Below are 14,309 nucleotides of genomic sequence, written 5' to 3'. Positions count from 1 at the left end.
TATGCGACATCTCCGGTTACACGGTCCACCTGTAAGATTGCACTGTCAATCTCAAATTGACCAAATTCCTTGTTACGATAGCTAGGATGGGTTACATTTTGCAGTTTATTTTTAAACAGGCGTATGGGAATACCCAGAAGGCAGTACCATTGAGTGCAGTAGGGATTGTTCCCAGGTAAGAAAATGGAAGATTGCAGCCTCCATTGCCTGTTTCCTCATTGGGCCATAAAAGGAATCAAGCCAGAGGCCTAAAGAAGAAAGTGTTGAGAGAAATGTCTTTACTTTCTAGCTAATATTATGGAGCAGAGAGTAGTGACAACTGCAGTGGAAGATCCTCAACTAGCATGGGGGTCACATGGGGTTCGTAGCACTGGGGGTGGTTGGTGGCTTGAAGACGCTCTCTCTGCCTTTTAACCTTGTATATTTTTGTACAGATTTTTATTGTTTTTTATTGCTTTTTTACTTGTAAGCTGCCTAGAGTTACTTGTACAATGAGATGCGCAGCGTATAAATTTGATTAATAAATAAGTAAGTAAGGAAAGACAGACAGACAGACAGGTAACTGAGAAGATCCTGCCACAGTCTGAGATTTAGAGATAGCACAGAACCTCTTGCATCCCGCCAACTTGTGAGACAGGAAATGTAGAGGAGAGGCACTGTGAGAGAGACTTCAGGATGTCCCTCAAATGGGCTTTGTTCCAGACACGAATCATATTTGTTGTTCCTTTTTTCCTTTCTACCTACTTACCTAGAAGGCTGAAATTTCCTTTTGCAAGCAGAGAAGTATGCTTGCTTTTTTGTGATTGCAAGCTACATTCTACTTATATTAGACTACGTTTCCCACTGTAAGATATAAATAAACAAGGACAGAAGGGTTAACATTCAATAAAAGTAGAGGTGTGCAGTATTTGGAGGCAAAGCAGGCAATGGTGCTTCAGATCTGGCATCAGCTCCCTTGCCGTACCTGTTGGCAGTTTCTTAAAGGAGCTGCTTCTTTTTGTCAGCTTGTCCAGCAGCTGTGCAAGCTTAGGAAAATACTCATTTCAGTTCAGGAATCTTAACTCAAACATTTTCTGAAGCCCAAATGGCTATCTTACCAGCCCAGGAAAGGTCATGGCTCCTTCAAGGAGCTGCCAAAAGGTACAGCAAGGGGCCCAATGTTGATTCCTAAGTACTTTGATTGTTTCAAATCCAAACTTTGCACATTCCATTTTGCCTCAAGAGCCTTCTGAAGCAATTTATGCTGAGAGAAAACATCTTGCATCAGGTCATTCAGTGAACTTCGTAGGTGAATGGAAAATTGATCCGGGGTTCCCCTAGTTGTAGTCCAACACTCTAACCAGTGCTCTGCAAGGGTCCTATTCAGTTTGTCACTCACATAAAACTGTTGTATGAGTGCGAAGGGGCTCCAGGGAAATATCTTTAGCAATCCAAGCCCTGCCATTGCACAATACGTTCTGCTTTATGTACATATGTACACCAATATGTACTGGCAGGGCAAGCTACTGTATATAAATGGAGAGCAAACCCCACTCCCTTCTAGCACTGATGTTGCCTAGTCAGGTAATGAAACATCTGCAAACAACCGAGCTCAAAGAGCACCAAGGACTCCATGTTTTGCTTTCCAGGGATTTCAGAGCAGACATCTGTAGTAGGATGGCTGCTATACCAAAGCGGGCTCCCTACTGCAGTTTAGAACCTTGGAGGTTCCCCAGTACAGATGTTTGCCTTGGACTCATAAGGAGCTAGAAGTTTCTGAAGGATCGAAGGTAGCTCAAATACCACCTCCACCCCCAAAGCTGATTTTGTCTCTGCTTGGACCTTTCCTGCAGATATTGACGGAATCAGGCAACTGGCTGTCTAAAAAGGCTTTTGTTTTCTAGTCCAATTCTATTTTAGAACGAGATTAAATATAGATATTGTCTTCAAAAAGTAATTTTGTATTTTAATATAGGGCCTTGTAACTATGTGGGCTGTTCAAAAATTGCTATCAGAATTGACTTTCAAGCCAAATATACACAGTGGATTTTGGTGTTCATTAATTTGTATCCCTTGGCTTTGGTGCCAAGAGATAAGTGATGTTTTTGTCTCTAGCCTAGCTAAGTGTTCGTCTTTGTTTACTTTCTCCCACAGATCAGTCAGAGCCATTTGTTCCTGTGTGAGAAAGTTGAGTGAGGGGCAGTTGGTGATGCTGTGACAGTGGGAGCATTTTTATTTGCCTTTTTATGCCTGATTTGGGACCAAGTAATCTTTGGGGCCAGGGTTAGAAAGTACTTCCCTTTACTTTGGCTTACAGAAAAGAATTACCTCTAGCACCGGATATGTTACTGACAGGAAAGCATTTGTTAGAACTTTAAGGATTCCTGCAGGGTGCAGAGATTACTCCCTTGCTTTGTAGATTCCCAATTATGGCAGGCTTAAGGACTCTTGTTGGTGGAGGAAGGTTCATTGTACCATTAATCCATTCAGTTGAGTTGATATTATATACTATTAGCAAGATACCCATGAAATGACCATAAAGAGAGCTTTTAGCTGAGTAAACAGACGTGTACTAGATGTAGCTACTACTTTCTGCTGGATTTCCCTAGTTTTTCTTTTCCATTTTCCCATGTGTTCTTTTTCCCCCTTGCCTTGGCCTACATTGGCTGTCTTTTCTGGACACAGTTTCTTCTCCTTTTCCACGGAGTTGTAATGTATCCAACTTTATACAACAAGCTCTAATGCAGAAACTTCAGAAGCTTCATTCTGTTAAATCAGATTGTTGTCCAATTAGTTCAGTATTGTGTCTCTGCTGACTGGCAACACCTCTTCAGGGTTCCCAGTTTTAGCAACAGATCCCATATTTGAACCCAGAGTTGGTGAAAAGAAAATGTGCTGTAAAATGAGGTTCCCTTTCATTAACAAGATGTTCACCAGCTTGAAACTGTGTATGCAAATATGGACCAGAGAATAGGCAAGAATTTAAAAAATATATTTGGCTTCTAAAATGTGTCACCCCTTCCAAATACTATCCTGTTACTTGGGTTTGAGTCAAGATAGTAGCTGCGTTTATGGTGGGCTATCTCCAAAAAAAATCTTTTCTAATTCTTGTATTTCAACTCTGTTAAGAATGGTGGTCTTTGATTTATTCAGTCAAGTGCTTTGATTTCCTAACACGCTAGTATAAACTCACTGTAGGCACATATAGATAGGCCTGAAGTAAGATTTAGGTGGGGAGGGGTTGTAGTTCACTGGAGGAATGCAGTGGAAAGGAACGGGTAGGAGGTTGGAGGGTTCGAACCTCTATCTGATGATCGAAAAGCCACAATCAGTCAGAATGGACAGTACTAACTTAAGATGGATTCTGTCGGTAGAGTTAAGTAGACATCCTTAACTTAGACTCAACTCTTGGTGATTTCATGGGCATGTCCATATAGGTAGCATTATGGAAATAATTTCTCCCATGTTCTTCTGGAATGTTTTTTTTTGGGGGGGGGAGGGTATTTAAATTACTTCCCAATGTAGCCTTTAGCTCTGGAATTTCTTGGTAGTCTCCCATCCAGCTGTTAACAAGGCCCAGTTCTGCTTAGTTTCCAACCTCAGACAGGGTTAGCCAGGTACCATCAGTCTGAATGTCTTATGTTTCTAAAATAGCTGTTTCTTATTCCATTCCTGGGGTCAAGGGTGATGGGGAGACCTCTTCCCAGTCAGAGGTCTCTGCTCCTCAAAACACTGTTACAGACTGTGATTATAATTTGTTCTAACCAGGGCAAGTAAATATTTTTCTGCTCCCCTGGGTGGCACTGATACTTTCTGGGTATTAGCCGTTAGATTAATTTTAAAAATAAACTGATGTTAATCTGATTTGAAGTTTTATGAATATTAATTAAGCTTAGCTTTTAGATAATAATTACATACTTAGAAAAATTGCTTTTACTTTTGTTTTTTGATATGTATCTGTAGAAATGCTCTGTCATGCCTCTTAAATATTAGATCAGTGTTTCACAGATTTGTGTATCACATTACTAAGTGTAACTCCCTTCCCTCTCACCACACACATTATGAGGACTGGTCTCTTAAGCTTACAATGGCATAAGGAAAGTCATCTTAACCCCTTAATGTAGGCTTTGGAAAAGAGGCCAAGTGGAGTGTATCCTTTTACAGAGTGTAACTGCCATCACGCATATGAAGACTGGGGAGAAGAAGAAGCAGTAATTGGAATTTGTGCCCTTTCTTTCTTTCCTTCCTGAACTCAACTGACAGAAATGATCCTATCTTGTTCCTAAATCCACTGCTCAGTTCTGCACAAGATACTGCCTTTGGAAAACTAAAGTAAAACAGACCCTGCCTTTCCCCAGGGGTAGACATCTTCAGCAAATCCCATATTTAAAGTTATGATTATGACCTATAGTAAGTAGCCATGAAGAGTGATTTGATCACCCTGCACAAACCAATTTATGATAATCAAGCATGACAACACATAGTAGCCCTGTCATTATGCACACTAAGCTTCTAGTAATGACAATTGTTGTGTGGCCTCTTTTTTCCTTAAAGGCACATTCTTGTCTTACCACAGGACTCCATTTACTGGGGTAGCTGACTTTTCTGTGACAAAGAATAAAATCATTCAGCTGTGCTTGGATCTTACTACCACTGTTCAGAAGGTCAGTTAAGAGATTGTGTGTGTTGTTCCCTTTCTCTGCTGCTTCTGCCCTTATCCTTTCTAAATTTCCCCAAAGGAATGCAAAACAATGGAGGTACAGAAATAATTGTAATATAATTTTATGAGCAGCTTAGTGATACATGTGAGTTTTGGATTTCTATGATCAGATCAAGCACCTTTGGTTCAAGCTGTTCCAGATATTGTTGCTTTGGTCTCCCACAGCGAATACTATTCTTTTAACAATGATTTTTTATTTACGGATTATTTAGGAATTTACAAGCCCATAATTAGACTTTGAATTCTAACAGTACATTTGTAGCAGCCTTCAGTTGCTAGTAGCCCTGCACTGTTAGAGTCTATGAAAAATATGGGTATAACAAGTATGATAAATTTCCCCAGTTTTCACTGGTAACACATCTTTTTTTTTTTTTATGCCAGCATGGGATGAAGTGTGCCATGAAGCAAGGCAGTTTCAGTCATGAGTAATTTACACATGGCAGTTTATGCGCATTTTTCCTAGCAGCAACTTTTTGTAGTTGTGGGATCTATAAAACCTAAAAGAGATCTAAAACGGCAATACCCAGAAGGCAATTATAGGTCAGATATATTCACTCAAAGAGAAAGGCAGAAGGAAATACAAGATACATTCAAATGTAGAAACAGTTTAGAGTCAGACTAAACAGAACGACATTTGCTGGAGTAACAGAAAGGTCCAATAAGTACTTTAACTCACAGCTGTGTCTAAAAACCTGTCTCTGGATGTGTAGGGCTTATGGGCAGCTATAGCTTCACTCCATTCAGTGGCTGGTAGCATTTGTTTTTTTCCCCAGCTGCCCTTGCCTTTATGGTCACTTTCTACAGCAGGATTAAAAAGACTCTTAAGTATAGGTATGACTATAGCTACTTTCAGCTGTGAAGCCATTCTTCCAATGCTGCAGCCCTTCAAGGCTTTTTCTTTTCCCAATAACAGTGTGGTCATTTCTTCTTCTTGATTGGATCAAGATAAATTATTTTAAGCTGTAACTAGTTGAGGTGACTCTGCTGACGGAGTGCCATCCGTTGTTCCAGGTGAGACTTCTGTCAGTGGAACAAGAAGGAAAGACTATTTTTATCTCTCTAACCCCCAAATCTGCTGTTGGAACAGTGTAAGTGCAGCAGGGAGAGGAAAATAGCCCAAAATGTCCTCCTTTCCTGTTCTACTGATTGAAGTCTCTGGTGGCTCAACAAGTTTTCCCTCTAGGATGCAACACTAACTTAAACTCTTGTGTTTGCCGGTATTACCACTTTTCTATTTTGGCTCAGGCACTTTCTTAAAAGTAGAAGAAACAGTGTAATCTTCTAATTCTTCCATTGTTCCTGTTGAATAAATAATGCTTTGTATACTTTTATACTCTGCTGGATGTAGTCCTTTCAGCAGTGTCTTTGCAGGGTGCCAGATAGTATTTGCAAAGCCTAGTGCTTTTCCATGAGAATACATTGTGAATCACATTTCTGTAGTTACATTTGTGCAGATGAAGACAGTAGAAGTACTGCTGAATGGATGGGATGCAGAGAACTTGAGTTGGAGATCTACTTGTTAAATAGGTCTTCCTGCCCCTTGCTTGCTTCCCGTTACTTCCCATTCCTTTCAACTAGCAGATCCCAAAGATCAAACATTAAACCTTCAAAATTGAGTGGGATTTGGCAGTGCATCAATTGAAGCTGCTGCCCACCATTTTTAAGCAGAAGGATGATTTGCACACATAAGAGGTCCTCATGCAAAGGAAATTATGCAAATCATTTTTTAGATTAGGTTTTTACATCGTGTATTCAAAAGATGGACAGGCTATATTGTAGTTGCAGGGCACATACCTTACATGCTAGACTGAGTGCCTTGTTCAATGGTCCTGATCATTCCTCAGCATCTCTGGTTAGGATTGGGAAATATTTGCTTCTAAAACCCTGGAAAGCTGTTGCCAGTCTGCTGAGGGACCAGTAGTCTATGTTTCGTTAACAAAGTATTTTATCTTATGTGAGAAAAGGCTGTGATTAAAGGGCTTATAAAAAAAAACAACACTTTAAAACGGGCAGACATGGTTCTTGCTGAAGTTTTTGCACATAGAATAAGATTTCTGGATCATTGTCGAAGACCTCTACATTGTCTTCTGTACTCCAGACATACTTTACTGACTGTACAAGTCAATCAAGTCAAAATTACAATTTGATGCTATATAAGGATCTTCCAGTAATAGAATATGTTCCTTTCTTTTTAAAGGACTGCCTTGTAGCTGAAATGGAAGATAAAGTTCTCAATGTAGTAAGTATAAACGTTTGTGTTAAACTCATTTTTTGAATTCCTTTCTGTTAAGGACTTTTTTATGATTGAAAGCAGCTTTACTTATTATGAAGCTCAAGAGGAACAGCAGGCATCTATGGCTTCTTATTGCATAGTTTCCAGGCTTATCTAATCACCTAAAATGTGAAAGTCCGAACTATTTTTAGTTGATCCAAAAGCCCTGTTCTGACATTCAGCTCGCCTAGTTGAAGGCTAAAAGTGGGACAAGGTGGAGGGTGTACTCAGGCATTTCTCTAGTTCCTTTACCCTGCGGATTTAGTTTGGTTTGCCTCTGCTCTGAAATGCAAATACACCTCTCCACATTATTCTGGATTCCAGCTCAGATGGAAATGCATATAGACTCCTATCCTGTCTTTGCAAGACTCATGAGTAAATACACCAAGGCTGACTATATTAGCCCATCAGATGAGGAGTTTGTGTTCATATTCCTTTTCTGTATGAGTAGAGAAACTTCAGGAGAGGAAATGGAGGACCATGGAGGCTGCTTGTAATGTGACCCACAGAGTAAGCAAATGATAGTTTTTTTGTGAGTTTGCATTGCTTCTGCTCTTTCTTCAATCTATTCAACCCTGCTGAGTTTCAGGAGAGCTGTCAGACTTGGCTTTTTTAAGAGAGCCATGGATCTGATGTAAGTTGGGAGCCTCCGGCCTGGATTGTGTTTGGATGTTTATTGTTCTTTCGGTGGCCATAGTTGTCTTTGTAATTCTTTTTGCTGCCTGTGATTCTTTTGTCATATGGTTTTACTGTTTTAATCTTCTTTCTGAAAGGAGGGAATGTGAGCCATTCAAAGCCCCATTGCACTGAAGTGGCATATAAATCCCAGTAAACAGTATCATTAATGTAATATCTATGGAAAAGAGTTCTGTTTCTCCTTCTCCTTTAGGCACTGCCTTGCATACAATAACTGGTACAAAGTGGTGCTGTGATACAGAGAAGCGAGGCACTCTGTTTTGAGGCCTCCCATCTAACTATTTTCCAAATACGTTTGCAGCAGTCTTGTGACTGGAATAGGGATGCAGTGACCTAGTTTTAATATTTTGTAATGGTTAATCATTGCTTCCTCCTTTTGACATGAATCAGGCTGTGTTCTTTGATAAGGCCTTCCGCCTGCCAGATAGATGGTGAGGAATTCACAGTATCTAAAAATACTCACACCTCAATTCAAAACAGAACAATTGTTGATTACCTTCTTTAAAAAATCCATACGCCCTTCTATTTATGCATTATGGTTCTTTCAGTACTCTTACTTTTTTATAGTAACATTGTTTGGTTTGTGTGTATGTGTGTGTGTGTGTGTGTATTTAATTGCTTTCAACAACTGTGTTCTAACAACATGAGAAGCTTATGGCTATTCATGAATGTGCCCATCCAGCCCACTGGCTCTTTTTCACTGCCCCATATCCCTTTCTAATGGCCACAATTGTCTGCTTACAGTGGTGGCTTAGCGTGTGTTGGATTGGAGCCTTAGATATGCTCCTGAAACTCTGCCTGTACCAGTGGTAACATTCCTCGCATGCCAGATGTTGTGGTGGAGTATTCTCCCAAATAGTGGGTAAGAGTCAAGCTAATTAGTCAAATGCCAACATTTACATACCCTGTTCCTGGCTTTTGCAATACGAGGAGCCAGTTGTGAATATTACTGAGGCCGTAATTGTTTGTATTAGATGCAAGACACAGATAAATGTTGTTCCTCTAATAAATTATGGAGGTGGAACTTGCAACAATACAGTGTTACATTTGAAATCACATGTACATATTGGTGAATAAGGGACAAAAAAATGGGCACTGATAGCAAGGAGAAGCTGGAAATGCAAGGCTGGATAGGTATTAGGTAAGTGTTAGAGAATTTTAGTTGATTGATGATTGGGTTAATAGATTATTCTGGCTGACAGTGGAGAACATGTAGGGTGATTGTACTGATTTGCCTCAGTGGGCTGTTAAATAAAAAGAATATATTTTCTTTAACTTTTGGGATGTTTATATTTGTAAATTGACCTCAGCAGATCTCAGAGCTCATTCCTGTTCTTGGTTATTCCTTGATTTTCTGAAATAATGTTCCACAAGGATCTTTGAAGATTATATTTGAAGTTTGTTTTCTACGTCACCATTAAAATACTCCTTTCATGACTGTTTGGCAATATTTTATTTTTCAATTTTTAAAAGATTTGACCATAAACATTCCTGCATATAATTGTGCATGTGTGCATATTGGTTCCCAGAGACATAATCCAACATTATTTGCATCGTTCTTTGATTTCTATTAATTTGCATTTTGAAAGAAAATGAAACATCTGAAGATGCTGAATCCAAACTTGGACCTGTATTCTGATACTTTCTCTCTAGTTTCCTTGAGTTCTATTTTGTTTGCAAGTATATTGAATAGTTACAGCCTCATTCTATTGACATTCTGTTGATTTCATCCTTTTTTGACACATACATATATTACCTTTGCACCCTTTTAAAATTTGAGGTGATGTGGAAACAATCCGGAGTGTTTATTTATTATTGAGTGATAAAAATTGTAGATGTTGATTGTGCAAAGATGCATTCTTTTGAGAAGAATGTCTCTTGCTCCTTCCTTCCTTTTTACCGTTTTCTGCAATTGTGTCGCACTTCTTTCCATTTCCCTGCTAGCTGCAGCCTCCAAGTTCCAATTCATTGACTGCTTTCCCTTGTTGATTGACAGGAGGAAAGCTCTCCTTAGATCCTTCATCAGTCATCTGTGACTGTTAATATTCTCTCAACGTACGTTGAGGGACTTTTTAGTACAGAAGGAAAGGCTTATGTCTAGAGGAAAGGAACATATATTTGATAGGTTAACAATTCAATATATGTACAGAGTGGGGAGGGGAAGAGAGATTTTCCCTGTGATCTTGGTTTGTGGTTGTATCTTTTTTAAAAATTGTAGACTGTGAATTTGATGGAAGGGAGAAGTTTGACTTTTCCTCCACCTCATGCTGTAAACTTCATGCTGAAGTGAAGTAAATAGCAACTGAGAAGCAGGGATCACAATAGCAAAATTACAGCATGGGAAGACTTTGTTCTTCCATGCCTGTTCTAAATCAGTTTCTCCCTGCCCAGCTTCAAATTGCTCTAATTTTGATTTTTTTTTTTCTCTTTATCATTACATTTGCATCTCTGACACAATAGTTTGGGGTTCCAAACAAGGCAGTAAAATTTTCTTTTCATTTCAAACATGCATCCATATTTGGGAATCCAGGGCAACTTATCATCTAATTTATTGAAATAAGGAAATATTATAAATGTTAAAACCTGAATATTAATATTGCAGCCAAATGCCAACTCAAAGAGAAATACATTTAAATTTTTATTTAAATGCATATTAAATGCTTAATATTGGATTTTGTTGACTTATTTTAGGAAATAAATTCTACAGTTGAGTGGTCACTGAGATAGACTAACATTTTTTCTGTCTCTTTGGATTTGATGCATAGGTGATAAAATCAAGGCAGTGTTTTGGTCAGTGTTGGTGACCAAACCTTTGGAAGATGTTTTCTTCTAACTTGGTTTTCTCCAGATGTGATGCAGTTGGAAATCCAACATTCCTAGCTGTTGTCCCTGCTGGTTGGAAATTCCCAATACATCTGGAGGGCATTAGGAAGGGAAGGCTGACTTAAGTTACAGGAGAGGAGAATCTCTTAAGGATCCTGATTAATTTAGGGCTCTCAGGGCTCAGCCTTTATGTTATCATTTGTCCCAGTGGACTTTTCCCGTTAGGGAGGAAGCCATTATATTATTTACTGTATCCCAAGCCTATGAATGATACACAATTATTGCCTTTTTGGATAATTTGTGATCCAAAGTTACAAAGGACCTGAACTATGGCTGTAGAATTTTGAGTTTGAGGACCACAGCTTTGTTGCCCAATGGAGCTAATAAAAGTTAACTTCTGGCAGCTGCTGTATCCTGTGAATCTGGAAATAGCATTAAACCAACATACTTAATTTAGGTCTTCTTTTCTTTGTTCAAGGAGGACATAGAGACTATACATGAGACCACCCCCATCCCCCACCCCCAAAATAATGCTGTAGATCATGTTCTCATTTCTTTCTAGTCTAAGGTTTTGAATGGAATCTGTGATAAGACAATCCGGTCAACAACTGATCCATTGATGAGTCAGGGTGCCTGTCTGGAAGAGGTTCACTTAAACAACATTAAACCTGGGGAAGGTTTGGTAAGAATACTTGCATTTTTTTACTCTTCTAAATTGCAGTCAGCTACTACTTTAAAGTTTATTTAAAGTAATAAATTCTACTTTATTTTCCCAAAGCAGGAGGGGTCAAAAAAGTCAAGATGGAGGCCACAGTTGCACAATTGAAACCCTGTCCCTTTTTTACATGCATCTTGTCCACAACATGTGTGCACACATGAAAAGGTGTGGAGCTTTGGTCACGGCCACCATCTTGACGTTTTTGACACCCATACTCCTGTTTGTGAAGGTAGGTTGATTGAACTGAGAGAGAACAAGCACCCTTCTAATTAGTTTGACCTTGTAATCTGAAATAAAAATGCCGTAATACTTTATGTTCAGGTCCTTACATTTTTTCCAGTAGGGAGTTCCTTCATGAAGTATCCTTCTATATACAAGAGAACAGAGAAACACTTAAAAACCCGGATCTCTATACTGGCCCTGAAACTTCATTATGGAGGCCCGTCAAGATTTGCCGTTGCTGAAAATGTGAATATCAAGAGAGGACTGTGTTATTAATATTAAAGATTAATTATATTAAAATAGATTCTTTTTAGAGGAATAACATATTGAATTATTACAAACCTTGGAATGGTATGTAGTCTAACTTAGAAAAAAATCTTAAAAAGCCAAATTTGACAATTGGCATGCATTATACATGGGTTTTGAAGAGTTTCCTAGGTTGTGTTCAGACTAAAGCTTTTCAGTCATTCCCACAAGACACATGCTCAGGTTGTGTCCCTCATCTAAATACTGAGATCTGTATATGAGGGAAAATTCTCCTTATGGATATTTATTTTATTTATTTACCACATATGCTTGTATGCTGCTTCAGTCTTATGATTCTAAGTGGCTTTGAACATAAGCAATGCATATAATGTTAAATCAAAATTCATCAACTTTTATAAACAGATAAATATTTTAATGCTTGCTTGCTTATTTATTTATTTGATTGGTTAAGGCCACTCAGTTGCAATCAGTAACAACAAAAGTAGCAGTAAAGTACTACCAGCTGGTAGTACTACCAGATATTCAACAAAATAATATCATCCTAACATAATATCAAGCAGCCTTGAGTAAACAAAAAGGTTCCTTTTTATCCTGGTGTTAAAGACCAGCATAAACAATTGTTTCCCTTTGCCATTCAAGAATTTTTTCTTTGTGAAGTTCTCCTAAGAAATAAATTGATTTGTGATCACTTTTCCTTCTTGATTGATTTGGAGGGTTTCGGTGTTAAGTGGTTTTTTTTTAGATCCTCACCTCCAGGGGCGAGAAGCTTTTTTTCTTTTCTTTTCTTTTTCCAGAAGGAGACTGTACTCTGTTTACACAGTTAAACAAGGCTGGTTTGGGGCTGACACTAGCATGGTGTTATCAGGAACGCTGCTCCTCAGAAATAATTGTCTGACTACATTTGCGGTATAACTGTGGATGAGCTATAATTATTCTTGTGCTTATTTTATCTTTCCACTCCCCAATTTAGGGAATGTACATAAAATCTACTTATGATGGATTACATGTTGTTACTGGGACAACAGAAAATGTAAGTATTTTTAATGTCTTCATCAAAGGAAAATTAACACAAGCTATTTGTGATAAAGTTGAACCCAAGGCAAAAACTTGATAGGAAGCAGATTCTGAACTTGTTATATTTTCATTTATTTTGGTTGCATAACCTTATCATTATCTTATCTCTGACTGCAGTAATTTAGTGTGTGCATATCTGGCTGTATCTGCCTGTCTCATATCCACCCTTTGGTTCAGTTTGCTGCATGCAAATCACTGACAGTGTTTCCAAATGCTACTTGGGGTTGCACTAACTGGAATTCCCAGAACTATTGTTGAGCAAAGTGCTTAGACTGTTTGGTCTAATCAATGCGGGCTCAACAAATACGTCCTTGTGTAGTGCACTCTGTTCCTTCTGAAAGCACCAGCAGGATATTTAGACTGGATATAGAAGGTGAGAGTCCATATACTTCCTGGGAATCAAAGGAACTTATTAAAATGAGAGAAAGAGAGTTCTTTAAATGCAAAATGTCTCCAGGGTTGAAAAGGAAAAGCCATGGGGATATATGTAGTGGGTGTGAAAACTAATTATAAGAGTTCCGGTTTCATTTTTGCCTGAACAGAAAGATAGTGGTTCTGTTCTATACCCTGTCCTGTCCACTGCCCTGAAGATATGGAATTGAATTACAGTTCCCTTTCTCCCTGGCCAACGTAGCCATTTGAGAATATTGTTTTGCTGCTTATCACAAACATTTAAAATACCTAGCCACGCAAATGTTCAGATCTCTTGCAATAAACAGTGAGGGTGAATTTGTGCACAGTTGAAACGATGAGACTTGACTCAAGTTTCCTTAACCATGCCAAATTGGCTTTTTAGATTTATTGTTGTTATATTTTCTTTTTGAAGGAACTTAGTGCTAGGAATCTTAGCTGGCCCTCACAAAGATGTAACCTTCCTCACTTGGGATTTCCAAATCTCTGTTGGGGAATCATGTTGCTAAGATAAATGTCCTTTCCCTTCTTTGCAGCAGTACAATGATAATGTCTTGCCTCTGGTGTCTTCCTGTCATTTGGTATCCATCCAGCTGCATCTCTGACCTAGCAGGTCTTCATGCCATGGAGAGATGTGTCTGATTCCTGTCAGGTGACAGGATTTCCAAGTTGTTTTTAATGACTTTTGATTTCCTGATTTTGGTGGGAACGTTTTGACCCAAACAAAACTTTCCAGTCGTCTTCCTAATGCTGGTGATGGAAGTTGAGTGGGCTGTTTCTTCTGTTTTGTTTTTTAACAAATTACTTCTCAGTTCAGAAAGAGTTGTTTTGGATATATCATGTATGTTCTAGACTCAGGTGTCTGTGATTGTGTGTTCAGAGAGAGATTGGCTGGGTTCTGTGAAGGAATGTTGTTACTAAGAAAAGGAAGTTCTCATAAAGTCTGCATATTTCCCAGTGTCTCTCCTCTCTTTCCCCAGAGCTTCCATATATGAAAATGCAACATGTATAGTTTTGCCTCCTGATGCTGATGCGTAAGATAGGAATGCGTTAGATCAGTCAGATGATGGTGGGTCTCTTTCCTAGCAACATTTTCCCGTTCTCAGGTAGCCTCAAGGGATTATCTT

General features: G+C 38.7%; 1 protein-coding gene across 3 annotated transcripts in view; it reads left to right on the top strand.

Annotated features, from left to right (window-relative positions):
* CNKSR3 (CNKSR family member 3) overlaps positions 1–14,309 on the top strand; it is a 65,373-nt gene that overhangs the window by 39,407 nt on the left and 11,657 nt on the right. For all 3 annotated transcript variants that reach the window (XM_007430702.4, XM_025168234.2, XM_088142259.1), the window contains exons 4-7: positions 4,556–4,643; positions 6,897–6,938; positions 11,053–11,172; positions 12,668–12,727. In XM_007430702.4, the coding sequence (XP_007430764.2) occupies positions 4,556–4,643; positions 6,897–6,938; positions 11,053–11,172; positions 12,668–12,727 (310 nt within the window). The remainder of the gene's footprint in view (positions 1–4,555; positions 4,644–6,896; positions 6,939–11,052; positions 11,173–12,667; positions 12,728–14,309) is intronic.

This window comes from Python bivittatus, unplaced genomic scaffold (genome assembly GCF_059951505.1).
Source record: "Python bivittatus isolate LINGU-HERP-01145 unplaced genomic scaffold, Pbiv_v1 ctg000020_np1212, whole genome shotgun sequence".
Taxonomy (NCBI): Eukaryota; Metazoa; Chordata; class Lepidosauria; order Squamata; family Pythonidae; genus Python; species Python bivittatus.
The sequence above is the reverse complement of the archived record's forward strand: the minus strand, read 5'-3'. Positions and strand labels throughout refer to the sequence as shown.